Source organism: Triturus cristatus, chromosome 7, assembly GCF_964204655.1.
Source record: "Triturus cristatus chromosome 7, aTriCri1.1, whole genome shotgun sequence".
In the NCBI taxonomy this organism is placed as follows: domain Eukaryota; kingdom Metazoa; phylum Chordata; class Amphibia; order Caudata; family Salamandridae; genus Triturus; species Triturus cristatus.
The window spans coordinates 1,730,664,883-1,730,689,882 of record NC_140590.1 but is presented as its reverse complement, the minus strand read 5'-3'; the positions used below and the strand labels follow the sequence as shown (position 1 = coordinate 1,730,689,882).

Sequence of the window (25,000 nt, the reverse complement as noted above, 5' to 3'; positions counted from 1 at the left end):
AGTAAGTACAAGGAGAGACAGCACATATCCCAAAGGGATGACTGAGGAAAACATACCTGAGGGGAGTACGAAATAGGACAACGGGGAAATGGCGACACTCAACGATACAGATCCCCCAAGACGGGAGACCAGGCCGGATCGCACCGGAACAAAGAACATAACCGAAGAGCCAGGTGGAGAGGAAGTCGGTCCATCTAGATAAATGAATAAAGAATGAGTAACATTTGAGAACATGAAGACATACTATGACGATCAAAGGGTGAAAGCTCAAGAGCGACACATAAAAAAGAACTGAGAAAGCGAAGAGCCGAGAGATCAAAAAGGATTGTTGAAGGACAAAAACTAGACACAATTATTAGACAAAGGATAGAGGGAGTTTGAAGTTAGAAACATGGGAGTAAGAAAGTATATTTATAATCTAATACGGAGAAAATTAATAAACGGAAACAGAGACAGGGACAAAAATGGATGACCTGTAAGGGAAGCAAAAGTTAGACATTTCAAGTAATCTGAAAGTGTAAAACGATTAAACAATCAGCCACAGGAAGAGGAAGAGGTCTCCATAGCAGAATTAGAACGGATATGAATGAAATTTTTGAGTTCAGCAGGATCCTGGAAGGTCCAAGTCTGATTCTGGTACGTAACTTTGAAAGTGCATGGGTGAAATAAACCAAATCTAGCACCAAGGGACCTCAAAGGAGCTCGCAGGGACAAAAATTCCTTCCGACGAGAGGCAGTAGCATTTGAAACATCTTGGGAGAGATATACTCTCTGACCCAACCAGGATATCTGACGCTTGGCTCTGGACGCTGAAAGAACAGAGAGAAGATCTGTGAACTTCAAAAAAAGTATAATGACTCCCCTTGGCCTGGTTGATGTAGACGAGCGAGGACCAAGTCTGTGCGCTCTCTGAATATTGAGGGAAGTGGTGGACGGCATATCCAAAAGCTTCGGGAGAAAGGAGGAGAAAAAGAGCACAGAGTCGTCCCCTTCTAAAGATTCCGGTAAACCATAAATACGGAGGTTGTTCCTCCTGTTCCTGTTTTCCAATTCCTCCGTGTGCTGCTGTAGCGCCAGAACAGATTTTTCTAAGGAGGAGACCCTCTGGGAAGTAGAATGAAGGTCCGAAACCTGTTGCTCCACAACTGTAACTCTATTGTCCATGGATGACCATTTCTCCTCAAGAAGCTGCATCTTACTATTGGTCTCCTCAACAAATGGCCGAAGGGCACGAATTTCCTCAAAAAGCATCTCCATGGAAATAGGGGATGATGGCTTCTCTGACGAAGAAGCATCTTGTTTGAGACGCTTAGAAGACGATGCTGACGGAGGTGAGGATTTGTTTAAAGGCGGCTGTGTTGAGGAGGAGTGAGGGAGGGTTACTCCCGCCATTGGTGCTACCTTGGGAGGAGAGTCCGCCGTTGAGTGAGGTGAAGAGGTTACCACCAGAGAGTTCCCCGAAGGGGTAAAGACAAATTTTGGATTGCGGAACTTGCCCATAGAAGCCAATCAGAGGTGACGAGCAGCAAGCAAGAGGACGACTATGAGGTAAGACCAAAAAAAAAAAAAAAAGTGAAGGCATTCAGTCGCATAAAGGTGAAGCAGTAACCATCGGAGAGTTTGTGGAGTGAATAAAGAAATGTTCCAGAATAAACAAGCCAGCGCCAGACTAAGCAAAAATGAAGAGTGCAGGGTCAGTAACCAACCAGGTCATGGACGCCCCCTGTCAGAGGCAATGATGAGCGTAATCAAAAGGAGGCAGGAACATGGCAAGAAAGCTAATTATCAGGGATTACCTCATTCCAGCCACGTGAGGCAGCACAGGCAATAAGATATCCATGTGGCAGGGCAGTGTCCAAAAAGGATGAAACAGCATTCAGGAGGCGTAAAACCCTAAAAAAAGGGAAATGTGGAGCAAATGCAGCCAAGCCAGCAGAAAAACGAGCATCGCGCCTCAAACAAAATGGCGTCCGCTCTCTGAGGAGAGAACGAACGCGGCGAGAAAAGAGGCAGGTCGGCCCTAAAAATGCGTCAAAAAGCGCTCACCAGAAGCGCGCTGCATTCCCACATGGAAAACCAATGTCCGTGATGGTGAAATGCTCTCTGGAGAAGAACCGGGATAGAGGAGAAGCTCCGGTGCGTCGGAGGTCCCGCGTCAGGCGGCCATCTTGGTCGGCGTCGTGGCCACGCCCCGGCCATAAGCACTCTTAACCTCAAAGACATAAGTGTTGGGCAAATTAGAAAGAATAAATAGCCAGTCTTCCTAGTTTGAAGATGTCGAGGCTTGGGTGTGGAAACAGGGGCCTCCTTAAGCTTGCACTACTATTGCATTTTTCACCTCTAAACCTTTTGCGAGTCAGAAAGGACATGACTTGGGAAATTAGAATAAATGAAGTCAACTCAGTCCATAAACAACAAGCCTCAAAGTCGAAACATTAAGGTTTATTACAAAATAGAATCTTTACAAAAAGAAAATGGATAGTTACTCAAGTCAGAATCATGAAGTTCCTCTAATTCTGTATTATGAAACTTAGCGTAAGATACAGCCTCCAAACTAGTTAAATAACTAGAACCAGACACAGTCCTAGAACAAGGCTAAGTAATGCAGCAATAAGAATACAGACACGAAGTCTGGTCAGTGTAAAGTCAGCAAAAAACCTGTAAGCCCTGAGTCAGTAAGAGGTCTGACATGAAGAGCTGTTTCCTTTACAATACCCTGCTGCTTGCAGCCTGTTATGACGTGTGCGTTCTAGGGACCGCTCATTGGTTGGTCGTCTTTGTTCCTGATTCTAACTTGTTCAGCCTCGTTGCTTTTCCTCGTTGCTGCTGTGCGTAGCTGTTCGTATCACACACACAGTGCTGCCTCATTGCATTAAGTGATGTTGTATCACACAGTGCTCTGATGAAATTCCAAGTGAACATAATGTTGCTGAGAATTGCGATCTATCAACTGTATCATACGTTTTTTCAGGCTATTAAATTGGGTTTCTGACTTGGTTCACCACCAGACTTGCGTCAGTGTGGAGGAGGGAGGAGGGGAAACGGTGGATTCAGCAGCAGGGTTTTCCCCCTCTTCCAGACTGCAAATGTCGTGTCTTTTCACAACATAAGAAGCCTACATGGATTACCCTGAATGACCCAGGGGCATTGCCATCTTCTGCTCAATAACAATTACTGGGTTAATTTCATCTAGGTATGCTACTGTATGTCGTGTCCCCACATCCTCAGTTCTCCAAATTGTACACATTGATATTACTTAATCCCTCTTCAAAATCTAAATCTCTTTACAATGAATGAATCAAATACACTTATAGAGCGCGCTACTCACCAGCAAGGGTCTCAAGGTGCTGGGGGGGGGGGGGGGGGGAGGGGGAGGTGCTGCTACTGCTCGAAGAGCCAGGTCTTGAGTTGCTTCCGGAATTCCGGAAGGAGAGGTGGTCCTGGGTCAGTTGGAGGTGGGTGGGCAGGGAGTTCCAAGTCTTGGCAGCCAGGTAGGAGAAGGATCTTCCTCCGGTGGTGGTTCTGCGAATCCGTGGGACGGTGGCGAGGGCGAGGCTGGAGGATCGGAGCTGTCGGGTGGGTATGTAGAACGTGAGGCGGCTGTTGAGGTCTATGGGGCCCATGTCGTGGAGAGCCTTGTGAGCGTGGGTGAGGAGCCTGAACGTGATCCTTTTGCTGACGGGGAGTCAGTGCAGGTCTCTCAGGTGGGCAGAGATGTGGCTGTGTCGGGGGATGTCCAGGATGAGTCGTGCAGAAGCGTTCTGTATGCGCTGGAGTCTTTTCTGAAGTTTGGCCGTGGTACCAGCGTAGAGGGCGTTCCCGTAGTCTAGTCGGCTGGTGACGAGGGCCTGGGTGACCGTCTTTCTGGTTTCGGTGGGGATCCACTGGAAGATCTTTTGGAGCATGTGCAGGGTGTTGAAAAATGATGACGAGACGGCGTTGACTTGCTCGGTCATCATGAGGGAGGAGTCCAGGATGAAGCCCAGGTTGCGTCCGTGGTCCGTGGGCTTGGGGGCGGTGCCCAGAGCAGGGGGCCACCAGGAGTCATCCCAGGTGGAGGGGGATGGTCCGAGGATGAGGACTTCCGTCTTGTCTGAGTTCAGTTTCAGGCGGCTGAGCTTCATCCATTCTGCGACGTCATTCATTCCGCCCTGGAGGTTGGCTCTGGCGGTGGTGGGGTCGTTGGTGAGGGAGCGGATCAGATGGGTGTCGTCGGCGTAGGAGATGATGTTTAGGTTGTGTTGGCGTGCGATGGCTGCGAGGGGGCTCATGTAGACGTTGAAGAGGGTGGGGCTGAGAGAGGAGCCTTGAGGTACTCCGCAGATGATCTTGGTGTCCGCTGAGCGGAAGGGAGGTAGGCGGACTTTCTGAGTTCTGTCGGAGAGGAAGGAGGTGATCCATTCCAGGGCCGTTCCTTGGATCCCGGCGTGGTGAAGTCGGTTCGTTAGGGTGCGGTGGCAGACTGTGTCGAATGCGGCCGATAGGTCGAGGAGGATGAGGGCATCGGTTTCCCCGTTGTCGTGCCGGGACCTGATGTCGTCGGTGGCTGCGATGAGGGCGGTCTCAGTGCTGTGGTTTGCTCGGAATCCGGAATGTGCAAAGTCGAGGGAGCCGTTAGTCTTGAGGAAGGCGGTTAGCTGCTTGTTGACGGTCTTCTCGATGACTTTAGCGGGGAAAGGGAGGAGCGAGATGGGGCGGAAGTTCTTGAGGTTCGTGGGGTCCGTTGTGGGTTTCTTTAGGAGGGCGCTGATCTCCGCATGCTTCCAGCTTCCCGGAAAGGTGGCCGATGCGAAGGAGTTGTTGATGATGTTCCGGAGTTGGGGTGCGATGATGGAGTCGGCTTTGTTAAAGATGTGGTGTGGACAGGGGTCGGCTGGGGAGCCGGAGTGGATGGTGTTCATCACGTGTGTGGTGTATTCGGTGCTGACGGGGGTCCAGGTACAGAGGGTGGTGGTGGGGTGCGTTGATTTGGTGGTTGGGTGTGTGGTCTGGGCGCCGAAGCTGCTGTGTATGTCGGCGATCTTGCGGTGGAAGAACGAGGCAAGTGCGTCGCAGAGGTCTTGCGAGGGCGTGATGTTGTTGTTGCTGGCTCTGGGGTTGGAGAGCTCTTTAACGATGCTGAAGAGTTCCTTGCTGTTGTGGGTGTTGTTGTCTAGTCGTTCTCTGAATGCTGTCCTTTTGGTGGTGCGGATCAGCTGGTGGTGTTTGCGGATGGCGTTCTTGAGGGCAGTCATGTTTTCTGTTGACTGGTCGTAGCGCCAGGCTTTCTCGAGGGTACGGCAGGATTTCTTGGAGTCTTTGAGGTCGTTGGTGAACCACGAGGTTTTATTGCTGCCGGGTCCGCTGGGAGGGTTCTTCAGTGGTGCAAGGGCATTGGCGCAGTTGGTGAGCCACTGTGTGAGGTTGCGGGCTGCTTCGTTGGAGTCCGTAGTGTTGTCGGGAGGATTTTGGCTCAGGGAAGTGGTGAGCTGGTCGGTGGTGATCTTGCCCCAGCATCTTCGAGGAGCATGTTGCGGGTGGTGATGGGTCATGGTTTTCCTGAAGTTGAAGTGGACGCAGCTGTGATCTGTCCAGTGTGGTCCGGTGAAGTGGCTGAAGGAGATGTGGTTGCTGGAGGAGAAGACGGGGTCAAGCGTGTGGCCGGCGCAGTGGGTGGGGGTGTTCACCAGCTGCTTGAGTCCGAGGTTGTCTAGCAGGGTGGTGGTGTTGTTGTCATTGTTGTTTTCCAGGTGGAAGTTGAGGTCCCCAAGGAGGATGTAGTCTGAGGAGGTGAGGGCAAGTGGGCTGATGAAGTCTGCGATGGCTTCGCTGAATTGTGTGCGTGATCCCGAGGGTCTGTAGATGAGCATACCTCTGAGGGTGGTTTTGGGGTCGGTGTGTATCTGGAAGTGAAGGTGCTCGGCGGCGGTGAAGGTGTCGTCGGCGTTGGTTGTGATGCGGATGGTGTTTCTATAGACAATGGCGATGCCTCCTCCGGTTTGGTTGACGCGGTCCCACCGGGTGATCTTGTAGCCGTCCGGGATGGCTATGGCGATGTCGGGGGCTGAGGAGGCATTCATCCAGTTTTCTGTGAGGAAGGCGACGTCCGGCGCTGTTGTGTCGAGGAGGTTCCAGAGTTCGACGGCGTGCTTGTGGAAGGAGCGGATGTTGAGCAGGATACACTTGAGGTGGTTATTTCTGGTGCCTGGTCTGGCGGGTGTGGTGCGGGTCCGGAGGCAGGTGAATTTGCAGGCTTGGCAGGTGAAGGGTCCGTGGGTGCGTTTTGGGGTGGCTCGGTGGCAGGCGGGGGTCTGGCCGGTGTTGAGTGCGTGGAGGGTGGTGGTGTCGTAACTCATTCGGGTGGGCTGGCGACGACGAGGGTCGGGGGTCCTGGCACTGGGCGCGGTCCAGGCGCGGACGGGCGCAGACGGGCCCGCCTTTGGCGCGCCAGCGGCGCACCCACTGCGCGCGGCCACTCTGCGGCCGCTGCGCGGCCTCCATATGAGGGTGAGTGGGAGGGAGGAGCAGCAGGGAGGCGGGAGCGGGGCGGCCAATGGGAAGCGAGGGGGCGGAGCCGCGTGGGACGCGAGCGGTGTGAAAAGTGGCACAGAAGGCAAGAGGGGGCGGGGGAAGAGACGGGCACAGCGGGCACAAAAGAGAATAAGGGGAAGGTGCAGCAGTGGCAAAAAGAAAAGCACAGTCAACAGTGGGCAAAACGAAAACTCAGTAACAGTGGGCAAAATGAATAACACAGACCACAGTGGGCAAAAGGAAAACCACAAAGAATAGCACAGTCAACGGGAGGACGACACGCAATCAGCAGGCCAGTCTGCCGGGAAGCAGCAGACAGCACGGAGCAGCAGCGGCACACAGGGGGTCTGCGCGGTGGCAGAGGGAGCGACCTGCCTGGTCACAGGGTCAAGGGTCGCTCCTCTCACCACCGCGCGACCTCCATATGAGGGTGAGTGGGAGGGAGAAGCAGCTGGGAGGCGGGAGCGGGGCGGCCAATGGGAAGCGAGGGGGCGGGGCCGCGTGGGACGCGAGCGGCGGGAAAAGTGGCACAGAAGGCAAGAGGGGGCAGGGGGTGAGAGACAGGCACAGCAGGCACAAAAGAGAATAAGGGGCAGGTGGAGCAGTGGCAAAAAGAAAAGCACAGTCAACAGTGGGCAAAACGAAAACTCAGTAACAGTGGGCAAAATGAATAACACAAAGAATAGCACAGTCAACGGGAGGACGACACGCAATCAGCAGGCCAGTCTGCCGGGAGGCAGCAGACAGCACGGAGCAGCAGTGGCACACAGGGGGTCTGTGCGGTGGCGGAGGGAGCGACCTGCCTGGTCACAGGGTCATGAATAAATGATTAGGTGCTTATAGAGCACACTGTCAATCAGAGCAGAGCATCTGGGCGCTGTTTCAGATACAAAACCATTTGCTAACACCTCAAAAAAACTCAAACATTAACGTCCAGGCACAAATGCAAGGATCAAATTAAGAACTAAGTCATTCAGTCAATCGTCTACACAAGTAATCAGATAAGGAAACAAGCATTGGCATAGGCAATAGGTATCGCCTTTGGGACCTCATAAGCTAGAGCTTTTGGCTTAGCCTATGTGTCTAAACTATGGTGTAGAGCAGTGTGGCTGCTGGCAATTTTGTCAGCCTCTTGAAACGAGAGAAATTGTGTGTGTGTGTGTTGTTGATAGTGAGATGATGTAAACAAGAGCGTGATTTATTGAAAGTGAATGAGGGTGACTAGATAGTGTGTGTTACATTGAGAGTGAATGTAGGAGATATTAATTGAAATAGAGGATCAGTGTGAGGGTAAATTGTGAGATATAGAAAAAGAGAAGGTAGAAGAGTAGAGAATGGGAGAAAAAGAGTAGCATACCTGAAAAATTAAAGTTGAAATTCTCGCCTATATAAAAAAAAATACCTAGACATAACTTTTAATTGTTGTGCCTCATTAAAGCAGGGCTGTCTCCATCCTGTATCTCCCAGTAAACCTGTAAAAGAAGTGTAAATTGGACATTGAAGAGAGATAAACAGAGACAAAATAAAGCTTACTGATGCACAAAGGTTAACTGAAATCTGCGTCTCCACCCCTCTACACCAAACTTAATCCCAGAATTTTTTGTTTTAATGTATGTAATATTTTTCCTCCCTGAAACAAAAAGCCTTTAGACTTTGCTTTTTTGGGGAGTTTTTTTATAACGCAAACTGAAGCCGAAGGAATCAGCACACTTTACATGAGCACCAGTTCCAATACAAACAAAAACATTTATTTTTAGGCACGGTGAGATTAAGTAATTTGCCCAAAAGCACAACATATAGAGCCTCCCGCCCAGTGGCGTAACACAGGCCCCCGCATCCCCTGCAGTGAGGGGAGGACCCCGAGCTTCAGGGGCCCCCCTCAGCACAGTAGTGAGTCCTGAGAGTTCTGGATTCAATCCGGAACCGGGGGCCCCTCCATGTACCTTGCAGGGGGCCCCCTCAACTTTCGTTACGCCAGTGCTCCTGCCAAGATTTGCCCATGGGTTCCCAGTTTAAAATTCAGTGGCTCTAGCCATAATCTTCCCTTACAATGATGTCCAAAAAGTGAGCGATGCCATGCTACTGCATTACATATACTGTAAGGGCTGGAACAGTGTCAATAGCACAGCAAGTTCGGCTTTATGGGTAGCAAAGTTAAGGGGGAGAGGAGTTTGCCTAACGGCTAATCTCCCCGTGCCTAACAAAAAAAAAAATGGACTGTGTCATCATGTAACGCAACTGGTGCTATGTAAAGCGATTCTGGTCAAGCTATATAAAACTCTGTTTAAAAAAAAAAATGGACTTTCTCATTTTCATTTTTGTAATATTTTTTCAAAAACATAAATTTCCGGATAAAACATTTTTGCCTGCACGCGTGAACTGAATACTCTTGAAGTGTGTGAATTAAAACAGTTAAAATAGATAAATAAACCAATGTACTCCAGCTAAGAAGATGTGAACAGTACATTGTTAGAGTTGTGAACTCTAATACTGTTGCTCCCTGAACAAGCACTAGGAATTACAACGACATGTTACAAACCCAACCTATTATTGTTCCTAACTTTAAGTATAAGGCACATTAAGTACACCTTCTCTGGTAAATTGTCATATCCTATTGTGCTGCATGTAATACACTGGAAATTTAAATCCAGCTTTTAATGTGATATGCATCTATGTAGAGGTCATAAACCAGCATGGTTTCAGTTCCTTTTTAGGTCTTGCAAGCCTGCGTTTGCATCGCATGCCCGCTGCTTGCTCTGCGAGGCTTCTTGTGATCGATTTACTTTGAGAAGTGGAGTGTAAGCTCCGCCGCTTCTTTCTATTGGCCTGCGTCATCCTCCATGCTAAACGCTGGCTTCACATTGCAAGTGAGGCTTTTTAATCCCTCTTTGTTGCTGCCCTGTCCAGTTTTGGCCTGCCCACCTAGACTGGATCTTTCACTTGCGGCGGTACACAGTGTCTTTTAATTAGTGGGTAAGCACTTTTTTTATTCCATTCCGCAGCTGTAGCCGGGAGGCAGTGTGTTTGTGTACACTAGTTTTGTTTATGTTTCTCGATCGATTCATGCGGAGCTGCATGCTGGAGTTGATGTATGTGATGCAGCGCAGCAAGACCCCATCACTAAGCATTGTCTCCGGGGTGTGTGCTCTCTGCATGTTGTGGTAAACCCTCACAAAACTCCACGTGACTTCGAGGACCCCGACAACTCCTGCACCGACCTTCGGAACAGACACCTGCAGACGCCGTGCTTTCGGAAGCTCAACGAGAGGTCGCCAACGCCCTGCATTTCTAAAAGGTACTGTTAACGGGTCTTTCCGACACCGTAGCTGGCCCGCAACACCGCGGTCAGCCAGAACAGTTAGGATTTGTTTGCTTACTACGCCGTAATAGCCCCGGACGGAGCTATCGACATCAAGGAACTGTTTTTCAAGCATATTTTGATACCCGAAGATTTTTAAGTACTGTATTGTGGATTTTTATTGTTTTTGGTCTTGTCTTAAATATATAGAAATATTGGATATTTTTCTAAACTGGTGTGGCGTCCTTTGGTAGTGCGTACACTGGATTACTGTTGGATATGTGCAAATGCTTTACACACTGCCTCTAAGATAAGCCTGACTGCTCGTGCCAAGCTAACAAGGGGGTGAGCAGGGGTTATTTTAGGAGTGTCTGACTCGAGTGGTGGTTTCTGCCCGGCTTTGGCACATGCCCTAACCTACCAAAAATCCAATTTCTAACAGTTACATGGAAATAATATTAGGCAAACGCACTTCTCTGCACATGCCCTTCCACCCACTCCCGTTGTTCTCTCGCACCGTGGTCTTCCCTGTGACCCCTGAGCTCCATGATGCTGTGTTTGTGTTGCCCTCTCTCCCCCATGTGGTAAAAAAATGAAAATGCCAGCATTTGTGAAGCACACGGCTACCTCCGGAGAGGTGTCCCGGGCACTGGATGCCGTTGGGAAAATTAAGCAAGCTATTGCCCAGAGTCACATGGTGCTGGGCTAACCTGTCGCCGAAGCCGGGGATCCAACCTTGAACCCTGTGGTCCGGAGTCAGGCACCCTGGCCGCTGCACCACACCTCTGGTTCTCTGTCCCCTATCGCTCATCTGCTTTCTCTACTCAAGAAGAGAGAAGAAATGCATGTACAGAAATGCGTAGAGCAGCACAAGTCCATTCTCAACCAATAGTAGCTTAAAACGACTGGCTTTCTCTGCGTTCAAAATAAGAACCAGTCAGGGTGGTGTCATGAAAGGAGGGGCATGGCTGTTATCAATGCACAAAGCAGTCTGTTGTGGCTGTATCCCTGCAATGGACGGCGACGGGCACTTGCAAATTGGAACCTTAGACTCAATCCCACTTACTCGGGACATTAAACTCTCCCTGATACTTCAGTACCCATGATCCATGTATATTTTGGAAACCCACACACTTACAGATATGACGAAAAGAAACCCTATCAGAGAAACATGTATTTCCCTCAGAGTCGCATACACTTCAATTGAGCATCACAACCAATAAGAAATGTAAAATTATTTTTTTAGCCAATCACAAGCCAAGGAAAATCTCCGTGAGCTCTCAGTCAACAAAAAGCTAACTGAGCTGAGTCAGCCAATCCCACAATGCATAGCTTATCTAACCAATGCAAAATCACAACACTCCTCCAACTAGAGGCAATGGCTATTTTTGTTGGATTGGGTGTGTGCGTTCTAGGTTCTTTCTGCTTTATTTAATGGACAAGCGCCGTCTGTTAAAACTGCAACAAAGGACAGCGGATATCTGTTTTAGATTACCGTACAGTCAATTGAAGTTGTTAACAGGTGGCCACTGCCCCATCCGAAGCATGGGGTTTCTTAGTTTGTCGCGTAATATAGGGAGCAGAGGCCCAGACCGGTACTGGCGAGTACAGAAACAGCGGAAGCATGCTCTGGTGAGTCAGAAACACATAGATAGTCCCCTTCTTGACCTCTGATTTCTGGGCAATGCCAGATAGGCTAATCTATCACTTCTGAGATCTCTCGGCGACCTGGCAGGGATTCCTTATAAAATCAAGGGTCTTGGGCTGCATCACCTCATTTCAAATATATTCTTATGCAATATCAAGTCCTAAATTCAGAGGCATCATCAACCCTTTTTACCATGAGGCCTATTAGACCATCTAGCCTAAAGTTAAAACGGATATGCAAATATAAAGAGATTTAACACATTTCCACAGTATTTCCCCTGTACGTTTTACACAATAAAAGCCTGTTCTGGGGCCTCCAGGTGTAACTGATGTCCTCATATGCTGGTGGTCTTTGTTATTGCAGTTCTTGACTGTGATCTGAATACTGCTAAAAATAGTGCTAATGTGTAATGGATCTACCATCTGCATCATCATGACTTTTCTTTCCCCACTTTTTACTACTGTGTAGATTAAATATCGAACACTAGTCTATGGACAGATAAAAGTATGGGTTAAGCGATATAACTAACAAATATAGTTGCCAAGGGTAGAGGTTTGGTTCAGATGTGCTGACCACTACGAATGATATTGCAGTAAGATGTTGGCACATGGCTGCTTCCTGATTTTTGAAGAGTGCCTAGCTGTGTCTCATGCGGGGAGCAGCCGAGACTCCGGGTCGCAACAAGACCACCGACCTCGCCACAGGCACTTGAAATAACAGGACAAAGCCCAAAATCTAAGAAAGGGGGACATAGTATTAAAAACACACTATTTACTCTACTTCTGTTATTACAATACACTGTACAGTGCCCCGAACCCTTGATAGGTGAGTTTGCGCTATAAAAATGAAAATATAAATACTATGGTCCTGCTGGGTGGCAGTTAAAGCTGCAAGTGACGCGCCAGTAGCATTCCCAATAAGTTAATCCTGTCTGGTCGGCTCTTGTTGCCACAGTAGTGATCTTCAAAGTGTTAACCCACCTCCTTCCTCCCCACCCCCGTTTGCCCCACCTGAATGCTCCCCTTTCCCAAAGAGCAGTCTTTTGCATTTCAACGACGCTTCGTGGGTAGTAGGCGTTATATCCATGCAATTGAAATACCATACAACGCCGCACCCCGTTTCCCGTGTAGCACCGCCAGGCAGAGTGAGGGGAGATGTGAAGTTTGGTCAGCACCGCGCCCCCTCGGGCTGGTAGGCTGCATTATTGAACAGCGCACGTGACACTGTAGTGGCATTCACGACACACCTGCCAGTAATGGAAGGGGATTTTAAACCCAGGTGATGAGCCCCTCTCGGCTCAAAAGAAGCGGGTGATTAGAGGGGCAGAGGTCCCTGAAGTGACGTGTTGTGTAATACATGCAAAGCCAGAGGGAGTTATTTACGTGTGCCTAAGGCCAGAGTGGGGAACCGTAAGCACAGCTGGCAAGACAGCTAAACCCAGCCTCTGCCTTTGTCTGTTCACACCAAGTCTCTCTTTCCGTCCATCCATCCTGTTTCTCTCTCTCTCCTTCTCTCTCTCTCTCTCTCTCCTTCTCTCTCTCTCTCTCTCTCTTTCTCTCTCTCTCTCTCTCTCCTTCTCTCTCTCTCTCTCTCTCCTTCTCTCTCTCTCTCTCTCCTTCTCTCTCTCTCCTTCTCTCTCTCTCTCTCTCTCCTCTCTCTCTCTCCTTCTCTCTCTCTCCTTCTCTCTCCTTCTCTCTCCTTCTCTCGTCTCCCTCTCTGATCCATTCTCTCTATCTCCTTTCCTCTCTGTTGGAGTCAGGAGTGCTGGCATCAGCAGGCGTCTGGTGCGAAGTGCGGCATGCGGTGCCCTTAGGTCGCGGTGCGAGCAGTGGCTCGGTGGCAGCATCAGATGGCGTCGGCGGTGAGAACAGGGTCGCAGTGCGATGTGAAGGCGGTGCTTGTCGCGGTGCTGGCAGGTCACAGTGCAAGCAGCGGCATCGTCGTGGATAAAGCGCTGTAGTCGGCTGATGAACTGGAGTCAATGGCGCCGGTAGGCCAAGGCTGCGGTGCGGGATGAGGTCGGTGCGTCGTGTAACTTTACGGGCAGTGCCCTCGAATCACGCTGCAAGCAGCAGCGTAGACTTGGGCGTGGAGCGTCGTCGTCAGGGATACCAAGGCGTTGTGAAGCGAGGCAGTGCGGAATGTGGTGGCCACAGGTCACTGTGCGAGCAGCGACTCAGTGGCGGCATCAACAGGCATCACCGGTCAGACCAGGGTCGCGGTGTGGCGGTACCCCCTGCGGTGCCTTAAGGACACGGAGTGGGCAGTGGCGTCATAGACGTCGTTTGGTTGCTTTTCTTCTGTTGCAGCACAAAACGCATATCCCAGTGCTGAGTGCAGAAGAGCTTGAAGTCTTTTCTGTTCCTGAGACTTCTTGAGCAGGGGGCAAGCTCTACCTCAAGCCCTTGGAGAAACTCACAAAGTAGATTGCAGAAAGTTCAGTCCTGTCCTTTCACTGCCCTAGACAGAAGCAGCCACTGCAGGCCAACACAGCAAAGCACACAGCAAAGTGGTAGTTCCTCCTCACAGCTTCTCCGACTCGTTTTCTTGGCAGTCTTCTTGGTCCAAAAGAGTTCTAAAAGTCAGGGGTCTGGGCCCCCAAAATTTATATCCCAAAATCCTTTGATCTCTTGGGCAGAGCGTGTCTGTGCCCAGCCAGAACCAGTTCTGCCTTCTCTTGTGTGACTTCCTGGCAGGAGGTGGAGACAGCATGGTCAGAGGCAGACCAGGCCCTTTGAGGTGCAGGGAAATCTCCTCCCCTTCCCCAATTGCAGCCCAGGTCTATTCAGCCCTTTCCTGACCCGCCTAGACTATCTGAAGCCACTCCTGCTCCCCAGCCTTTTGTCATTCAAAACCCAGACAGGCAATACACATTCCAGCAGAGGCACAAGGGATGACTGAGCAAGAAAATACCTACTTTCTAACAGTGGTATTTTCAAACACAGAATTTACAAATCACCTTCACTAAAAGATGCCTCTTTAGATTCTGAGTTCAGGCATACTAATCTTTATTTTCCTACCTAGTTCCCCGGGCCAGTTATGTTTATAAGATGTTATAAACAAACTTCCCATTCTGTCCTATTGGGAACGGTTAGCCTTGCAATAGTGAAAAACGAACTGTGCGCACACTCCGCAAGGCAGGCCTGAGTTACCTTTTCAGGGCTACTCAAGTGGGTGGCACAATCAGTGCTGCAGTTCCACGAGTAGCATTTGATTCACAGGCCTTGGCACACTCCGTGCACTTTACTAGGGACTAACCAGTAAATCAAATCCCCAATCATGGAAACATCAATCCATAACACAGTTTACCACAGGAGCACTTGCACTTTACGACTGATCAACAATGCGAAAAGTGCTCAAAAACAGAGTCAAAACCGGGAAGTCAGAAAGCAAAAACTCAGGGGAAACACCCCAAAAGATGCCAAGATGCCAAGTCTAATAGTCACCAACCGGGACTTCGATCAGTGGCTCAAATGGGACTGCTACGGTGAGATTAGAGAAAGTATAATAGCATTGCAACAAAGGCGAAGTACATTTTAAAAAAATAAGTGTGCTATAACTACACATATGGCCACCAGTGAAAGGATCCCCATAGCAGGGCAAGTCGCCAGGGCGTTAACAAAACAGCCACAAGGCGGGACATATGTACAATATCCACCAACAAAATTCCTGGAATTTTTATAGGCCTACTAAGCAACCAATGTAAGCATGGTGGGCGTTTTCAAAAGCCCAGAGAGGTTACAGCATGCTTGGCAGAGCAGCACATGCGCGATGGCTCTAAGCTTGACCTTAAAAGGCAGGTTTTAAGACCTTTCTAAAACTATAATAACTCAGCAGATGGAGGTGATCTGGAATAGAAAAGCACACCCCATTCTACCCCTGTGAGGCCCTAGGGGTCCCATTACAACTCGGATAGAATAATACTCCGTAGGGATAGCTCTCGGTCCATCCGTCTCCAGCCAATCCCAAGTGAGCCTGTGCTTCTGCACATATGACCACCGGGCATGGAAACCCTAGGCCTTGTTTTATCGGGAACAGGCCTGCACCCTATAAAACCCCAGGGACCTCCAGAAGGGCTGAGCCCTCCTCTCCCCAGCCCACACCTCAGTGTGGATGTAACACCCCACCCCTCAACCAATATGGAGTCCCCACTCACCCCACCATACTCCCTACCCATTGCCCCACCTGCAAAGCAACCCACATTGGGCTTCCATGCCCATTTACCACATGCTCATTACAAGTGAAACAAGGGATCAGAAACGTTCCTGGAATCGGGGATGATCATGCGAAAACAGACCAGGTAATCCTAAATCTGCATGGTTATTTTCAATTTGAGGACTAAAAGTTTGAATGGCTCGATTTAGGTGTATGTCACCAGCTGGAATCGGTCTTCTGGACTTGGTATCCCTCTGCCTTAAATCCGGCCAAGTCTTACTGTGTCTCTAGCTTGTGTAATGCTTAAGTGGTGCATTTTCCCACTTTTCTCTATCATTGCCCCCCCCCCCTTCCAGGCAGGTATGGGTGGGTTCCAAGCTGTGTGATTTTGCTCCATTTCTTCCCCTCTGACCCCTTTTGGGAACTTTCCCCCTAACCTCTGCCAGCTCTTCCAAACCAATGTGGCATTCATCAAAAGAAGGGGGCGAGACTACACTTTTATGGGCCACCACGAACTTCAATTCAACTTGCCCAGTGGGGATGAGTGGTATGATCTACCAGTAAGTAAATCCTGCCAGCTGAGCCCTGTTCCTCTCCTGCACCGCACCTGAACTGGCGATTGACTCAAAGTAGGCATTAGCTAGTTTTAGCATGCATGCATGTACAGTGAAACACCAACTCTTTTTTGCACGTTTCCTTCTGAGTCCTAGCCATAAGTTTGCTCTTCCAAGGGCTTTTCCCCAATGTTTACATCGGAAGTGCCCAATGTATAACCAACAAGATCAGGTCCATAACTGTTTTTAAGGATCTCTACATAAGATCTTTACACAGTGAATCACAATTGTACTCATTTACCTAGTTTGTTTTTTTATAGATAACCACCATGGCAGGGCTTTTGAATCTCTCTGTAGACACTCCATACTTGCCCACTGATGTGCAACATTGCTTAAAAAAGCTTTACGAAGCACCAGCCATAGAACAGATCTCTTTGGAAACCAAATTGTCACTTCCGTTTTGCAAAATACCCACCTATGCTTGACTGAGGTCAGCAACCTGCATCCCATACCTAGATTATCTCGATTGTTTCCCTACTATATGGTTTAAAGACTTTAGCTGTACTTGTGCCTTAAATTGTATTTCATCAGTACCAGTGTAAACTTCTTCCACAGTCCTAACGGTGTATTTTTGTTACAGGTTCCCGGTAACAGATTACTCTGATTATGCTTACCTCGATCATCGCAAAGTCAAAAGTGGAGAAAGTTACAACACGCGGAACTGGATTTGCAACAAAGGCTTCATACATGAAAGAAAGCCTAAAGATTAATTGTGTAATGTTTAGGGTCATCTAAAGAAGTTACGAGGCACATCAAGAGACTCATGCACCTGTCTTACCCTAACTGAAAAGAGTTGTTAGTGAGCAGGTTTAATTGGGCATTTTACATTTTTTAGAGATCCATTCCTGGGGAGGGTAATTTAAAGGGGGACGTGTCAAAAATAGATTTGGCCGTTTTATGTCCCACAAGAAACTGTTCTCCACTTCAACAAAAAACAAATCATCAGTCTAGATTTGTAGAGCACGGCTAATCACCCGTAAGAGTATCCAGGCTCTGAGAGAGCTGCTGCAGAGGCTTAGTTGAGCAACGAGGTCTTTAATCCTTTTCTGAATTCCAGTAGAGCGGATGAGGGCCATAGGTTAAGAGGGAAGTTGTCCCAGGACTTTGCCACGAGATAGGAGAAGGAGCGTCCTCCACTGTTATGGTGGATGCAGGGGGGGTGGGAGCTGCAGAGAGAGGTGGATCACAGGTGTCTGGAGGAATGGTGGAGGTTTAGCCGGTGGTTGATGTATTCTCATCCTTATTTGTGGAGGGCTCTGAAGGCATGGGTCAGCACATTGAACTGGCATCTCTTGTGAATGTGAAGCCAGTGGAGCTTCCTGAGATGGGGGGTGATGCGTGTCCACTTGGGGAGGTCTATAACAAGTCTGGCTGCTGTGTTATGAATCTTCTGCAGTCTATTGAGGAGGTGCGAGGTGATTCCTGCATGGTGTGTTGCCGTAGTCCAGTTGGCTGGTGACCAGGGCCTTTGTGACTGTGCATCTGGTATCGATGGGGAGCCATTTGAAGATCTTGCGGAGGGTGAGAAAGCAGGCAGATGAGAAAGCATTGCTTTGCTGTTTCATGGTGAGCTTACTGTCTAGAATGACGCTGAGATCGTAGACGGTCGCTGTTGGTGCAGGTCCTAGTTCGGGGTGCCACCAGGCGTCATTCAGTGGGAAGGTGTTTCCAAAGATGAGCACTTCCGTCTTGTCTGTGGGCAGTTATTCCTCATCCATTCAGCGACGTTCATCATGCATCAGGGGAAGTTTGTCAGTGTTGTGGCGGGTCTTCTGATAAGGAGATGATGAGCTGTGTCATCTGCGTAGGATATGATTTTGAGTCCATGCGATCTTGCGATGTTGGCCAGGGGGGTTATGTTGGTGTTGAACAGGGTTGGCTGAGCCTTGGGATGTTGGAGTAGATCTTGTTAGGTTCGGAGTTGAAGGGCGCGAGGCAGGCTCTCTGTGTTCTGTCTGTGAGGAACGAGTCAATCCATTTGAGGGTGTCTCCTTGGATTCCGATGTTGTGGAGGCTTCTAATCAGGGTGTGGTGTGACTGTGTCGAACACTGCTGAGAGGTCAAGGAGTATCAGGGCCGCTGTTTTGCCTTGGTTGAGGATGGAATTGATGTAGTCTGTGACTGCAGTAAGGGCGGTTTTGGTGCTGAGGTGGGTGCGGAATCCAGATTGGGATGAGTCCATAAGGTCGTAGCTCTCCAAGTATTCTGAAAGTTGGTGGCCTTCTCAAGGACTTTGGCTGGGAAGAAGAGCAGATAGATGGGATCGTTTGGATCAGCGGATGGTTTCTGGAGTAGGGGCTTCACCTCTGCATGCTTCCATTCTTTGGGGAAGTGTCCATGATGATCAATGTGTTGAGGATGGAGCTGAATGCTGATTGTCTTGCTCCAGAGATTGAAGATATTGTGGGTGCATGGGTCCATGGGTGCCCCTGAGTGGATGGAGGTCATGATGGCTGTGCTGGTGTCTTGCGTGGTGAGCTGTTCTTAAGTGGTGAGTAGGTGATTGTTTTCTTCATTTGTGGTATCAAGATGCTTGAGGAGGTCATGTCTTGTGGATTGAAGTTTCTGCAGATGGTGGAGATCTTGTTGTGGAAGAATTCTTTCAGGGAGTCGCAGAGTTTGTGTGAGGGTATGATGGCGTTTCCGATGGCTGAGGAGCTGGAGAACTCTGACGATGTTGTAGAGCTCCTTGCTGTGGTTTGAGCTTGCTGTGGTCAGCCAGAGGGATAGGTTTTGTCTTTTTTAGGAGTTTGTGGTATTGGTGGAGGGACTAGTATGCAGGCCTAACCATTACATTGATTGAGAGTATGAAATTGAATTTGTGATGCTGAATGATTACATTTAAGGAACGCTACTGAAGTTAGGCATGGTTGTTTTTGCCTGCCCGAGTTGATTTGAAGAAATGTTTCATTTTTTTTCCAGAATTGAAGGATGGATTGCTTTTGTAAAATAACAGCTGAAAACATACGTTTTCTCTTCGTACCTAATTTCACTGGACTATGCTGACGATGCAGTTTTTCTAGCAAAGACTCCCAATGGGCTCAACCTTGCAGTCATAAATTTACAGTGAAAGAGAAACTTTGTCTGGACTATGTGGAATACCGTAATAAATTGGCTCCATTGCTCCTCTGGTGCTGTATTTGGAGCAATGGCCTGGCCACTCTCAATAGAGACCTAATCGAGGAGTGTATGACATGTGCTTCTAGTCCAATGGTACCTGGATAAAGAGGATTCAGTTGAGCTTGTTGGATTTGGCAGACACAATTTCTTTTGTGACCCAAGCTCCATCAGAAAGAGACAAATTATGGGTCAGGGAAAACTTTATGAAGAATAAAGCAAGGAATTGGGAGTTTCTGCTGGGCACGCCATTAAGGAATACTTGCTGATCCAAATGTGTCCCTGCATGGAGCCGTATCTGGAATGGGTAAGCCACCCATGGGAAAGAACGCTACTCACCAGGTTCTGTTTGAGCTCAATCAGATGAAAACTATGTTGCCCTCTTGACCTGCCTCGATGCTACTACTGTATGTTGTTGTCCTTGTTACGAAAACTCGGATCAAACTTTGCTTCATTTTATATTTTTCGGTAACTTTTATAAACATTTGATGAAGGGTGTTCTGGTTCCTTTTATACAGAAGATACATATTAAAAAAACGTAGAGCAGCTCTGATTGATTTGCAGTCCTTATGTACTACAGAAATATGATTAAGGGTTGGCCATTTTCTAAAATCTGCCATAAGACTTCAACATTTGATGTTGTTTTAACTCATGTTCCTGGTGTTTTATTGTGTAATTTTATGAATTATTGAGGCCAAACTGAGTATTTTGCTTGTATTTCAGAAGTCAAATGTGTATTTGTTTTTAGATACGACTTGGAATGTGACTTAGATTGACTTTTATTGTGGACAAGGGAGAAAAACATATTGTGGGTTCAATATGGTTTTCGGAAGGGCCTAGAAACTATTGAGCAGTATTTAAACTTTCGTCTTATCATGGCTAAATACAAATATGCATGGACATCCCAATCCATCTTGCATTCATGGACCTGTCGAGTGCCTTTGATTGCGTAACTAGGTCAAAATTGTGGGTAGTCCTTGGGCTCATAGTCGTGGAAGCAGACCTGGTGTCGTTCCTTAGACTCCTACACTAGGATCTCATAGCTTCAGTAAGGTTTGGTGAGAAGGGCGAGTGTAATTCTCCATTTAAAGCCAATCGAGGAGTACGCCAAGGCTACGTACTTAGCCCGTCCTCTTTTTATTGTGTATTAATGATTTGGAGAGGACACTAGATGTTGCTGGGGCAGATGTACCGGTTGCTGAAAATAAAGCTGCGCCTGCCTTATTATATGGGGATGATGCAGTGCTTCTTGCTAGAACAACTAACGGTACGAAGTTATTACTCAGTAACTTTGTGGAATTCATTAAGGTTCTTGACTTGGAAACAAATTACTCCAAAACGCTCATATTGGTGTGCAGTCCCAAGGACACAAACTAGTGCCCAATCGATTAAAGGGGAAAAAAATAGACAGGAATCCTCTATTCCCTATCTTGGCCTAGATTTTGATGATGCTTGTACATGGTCCGCGTGTTTGAGAAGTAGACTAGTCCGATTTTCTTTTGTGGTCGGCACCATTTTCTCTCTTGCTGCTTGCATTTGTAGAAAGCTACTAACCCCATTAATAGAAATTTATAAAAGGAAATGCCTTCCAACCTTGATGTTTGGCATGGGGGTATGGGGTTACAGGGATGTTGCCACCATTCAAGTAGAGGAAAATTGATTTTGCTGTTGCCTGTTGTGGGTTTCTCTCTCGACACCCCACTTCCCCCTACACCAAGAATTAGGTCTTGAGTATGTTGAGGACCTTATTTGTGCTGCCCCTGTAGCCCTATGTTGTTCCATTTGGTCAAATAAGGAAGCTGAGCTTAACCATGCTGTTAGAGATTGCCTCACTTGTAAAGTATATAAGAGATACCACTTTGGCTTTGGGCTGCGCACGCTTGTTTGAGAACCCAGAAAGTATCAAGAAAGATGAAAGCTGGACCCAGGAATGCTTTTCTTCACACAGCCAAGCCTCTTGGAAGGACATGGTAGTGGTGAAGCCGTATGTAAGAGATTGTTTGGTTCAGATGACAGCCAGGATTGTCCCATTCCTATTATTTGTGCAGAACGTGTTATGAACGCAACTTACTGACTCGCTTTAGGTTAGGAACGATACGCTGCATGTTGTGTTTCCCCTTAGGGCAAATCTCCTAAAACAATATTTGTATTTGCCCGTGTGACGAGCAATCAAGCCAGACCTTATTGCACTTTCTTTTTTTTCTTTTCTATCCTCTTTGTACCAGGAAATTTCAATTGCCTCTATTGCACAGGCACAAATGTACTAAGTGCAAATCTGCTTTGCTCTTCTTACAGCAGCTAAATTACTAAGACACTGGTTATTTGGTTGGCTGTTTTTTTATGGGCATTTTACGTTTGAGAAAGGCAATGTTATTCTAAACAACAAATGCTCAATTCTACTTCTATCTTATGCCCTGGCTTTTGTGACTGTATTGTTTTATATTATTTCATGGTTTTAGAATAAGTCTTTTTAAGGCTTTTGTGCCTGGGATGCATTCTGTTTTTATTGCTGTAATTAATATTGAATTGTTTGACTGTTTTATATTAATCAAAGTGTTTTAAATCATGTACATCTTTTATGATCATTTGGAAAAATTTTGAATAAAGATTATTTCTTTGATTGACTTAGAATGCTTTTAACTATGAATGCTTGGTTTTTAATAATTGCTTTGTACATATATACATATATATTTATAATGTTTTCTGTAAACCTATATTTGTATTTTTTTCCTTAATATTTGTTATTTTATGGCCTGTTAGACCAAACAAAAGAATAGAATAAAAAATAATTGTAGAGTACTCAATAATATGTGTGGGTGTGTTTGTGAGATGCCAGTCATCTGCAAGGCATACAATGTAAAAAGTTTTTTTAGACCAATATAAATGTTTAAGGGCCTGTTTCAGAGATAGAGACGGAATTGAGTACATTGTCCGCCAAACTCTCATTCCTCCCACCCTATTTTGGGTCAGGTGGACTGCCAGATTTACACAGACTGAGTAAAATGTACTCGTAGTGTAAACCTTCCTCTCTCAGCCCCAGGGTGTACAGGCCGTCAGAGGTAGACCATCTGACTGTCTGCTCTGTTTGTATGCAGTCAGAAGGCTTTCTGTTGTCTTTCACTGCCATAAATCTCCTAATTATGCGGGACATTAACATAATAATAAATATTTACCCATACCATGAGAGAAAACTTCCTTTGGGACTTTGTTTTTGGAAAAGAAAAAACTTTTAAACGTTTGGTGTAAGTGTCCATCGCAAGTGATGGATGCAAGCCAAACGTTTAAATGACTTTGTATGCAATGAAATGGCGGCAGTTCATGGGATGACGGTAAACTCTGAATTTGACAGGACGATGAAAGGTGGTGCGGTGGACGTAAAGTACTCCTCCACCATGAGGGTTTTTACTCCATCTGTTAACCTCCTAGTCAGGCTCTAAATGTTATATCTTTTTCTTCTATTTTAGTCACAATAAAAATGATTTTGATGATAGTTCAGTCATGCACAGAGCTGCAACTAGTAATGACAAAAGGAATTTGGGAAAAGTGGAAAAAACAAGTAAATGTCTGACAGCAACTCACTTGGACAGTCTTCTCCCAATACGAACACAAATCTATTCATTTTAAAATATGAAAAAATTTTCTTGCACCTCTAAAACATCTACACTCATACATTTAAATTGAAGATTAAAAAAATATATCTTGCAACATATTAGTGTATTAAAATTGAGGAGGTATGAAATGATCAACAAGAGGAAAAATCTGAGGTAAAGTAGAAACGGAATGCTGGATTTGGGTAGAGATCTTTTATCAACCATTATTAACCCTTTAAAAGTGTATTATTCCTAGGGCTTCCAGTTTGATGGTATTTATTTCTTTGCCATTTCCGTCTGCATTTATCCAATATTATTTTTTTGCTAATTGTATCTGTATTGATCCATATTTATTTTGGGTTTTGTGGAAAATTTAATCTGAAATTAACATATTACCACATTTATTTAACCAATAAATATGTGCTCATGCTTGAATGTCTGCCAGGTTTCAGTGCTGTGAACACCCGCAGAAGATAAATCCGTGTACTTATATGAAAATATGCAAATTTCAGTATCAACCTTGTGCATATCTACTGCTGTTGGAGTCTCTTTACTAAAATTCCTTCCTTTTTTACCCCCCTTATCTATCAATCCACACATCTATTGACCTGGCAGTCATGGCAAACAGTATTTAGAATTACTCAAAAAGCAACCCAAATTCCGTTTTTATCCACATTTAAAAATAAATGCAAACAAAATGAATGTTTTCTTTCTGTGTTTATCTGTGGAAATCTGTAAAAAGGAAAACAGGGAGCCTTAATTATGACATAAAGGAATTAAAACCTAAACTCTCACATTTTTATCCTGCTAGTTTGACAGCTGCATTGACAATTTAAAGTCCATTTAATACAGCCTGCACAATATTAAAGGCTTTAAATTCACCAGCCCCTGTTCAGCAGCACGGTGTCCATTTTGTCATGAATACAGAATGCTAGCACTCTGGTTCATTAGAATACTGTGGGTAGCTGCAGAACACTGGGGAGTCAAGTGACAGACCACTGCTGCTGTTGAAAATAAATACGTTTACTCAGCTTATCAGGCCTTTTTTGAGATGACTAAGGAAGAGATTTGTGAATTTATAAGAAATGTGTGCATTTTAACTTCTGGAGCACTTATAATTTCCATGAAATAAAACAGAAAACCATTTTCTCTCAAGCATGATTCATCAAATCTCAGCAGAGGGTTTGCATTTTCACATGGTGAAACTACCTTAGGAACTCACCATAATTCATAACATTATCTGATAGAGACTACTAGCCGCAGATTCCTTAACGTAGATTTATCCCCAGGCGTGAGACTGGATCCCAAAACCTTTTCTGCCACAGCATCCCTGCGCGCCGGTGGGACGGCACCACGTGACTTCGCCCTGACGTCGTCCGCGTTCGTGACGTCAGCGAGGATACATAGGTCCCACCCCGGTTAGCCTACGTCAGTTTTTTCTCTTTCTGCGTGCAACGTGGATCCGAATTGTGTCCTGGCCTGTTTTCAGGACTTCTCTTCTTTTTCATGCTTTAGCATTATGTGGAACAGTGTGCGAATGCTTTCGGGCTTCAAGATGTGTACCTCCTGTGCACGTCCCATGTCGGCGACGGACCCTCACCCAATTTGCATGTGGTGCCTGGGGGAGCACCACGACTCGGAGAGTTGCGACGCCTGCCAGCACCTTAAGCCTAAATCACGGCGGGAGCACCGGATGAAGTTGCTGTCGGCGCGTTTGTCCAGGTCGGTGTCGTCCCAGCATCCGTCCCCTACCTCGGAGGCAAAGAGCCGCCGGTTTTGTCTGCGACTTCGTATTTCGCCGCGCCCCTTTGGGCGTGGCTCACCGGCTGGTAGGTCCTTCAGTTTGTCTCCGAGGCCCTGTCCTCCTTCTGCGGTGGGTGCCGTCTACCCCAGGACATGCGCCCCTGCCTGTCACCTCCCTACCCGCCGTTTCCTGGTGCGGAGGTGACTAGGGCCCAAATGACAGCCTTCGCTGCAGCTCTACAGGCTTCTTTGGCCCTTCCTCCACCTCCTGAGACATCCGCGGATCCCTTGCCTCGTGCGGTGACTTCCGTGGAGTCACCGGCGA

The 25,000-nt window shown here is 47.2% G+C and overlaps 1 protein-coding gene across 1 annotated transcript in view; it reads left to right on the top strand.

The window, feature by feature from the left end:
• LOC146812918 (early activation antigen CD69-like) overlaps positions 1-21,964 on the top strand; it is a 125,013-nt gene extending 103,049 nt beyond the window's left edge. The window contains exon 5 of the mRNA XM_085619976.1: positions 16,806-21,964. Within this exon, the coding sequence (XP_085476102.1) occupies positions 16,806-16,935 (130 nt within the window). The 3' untranslated portion in view covers positions 16,936-21,964. The remainder of the gene's footprint in view (positions 1-16,805) is intronic.
• Positions 21,965-25,000: the final 3,036 nt, after the last annotated feature.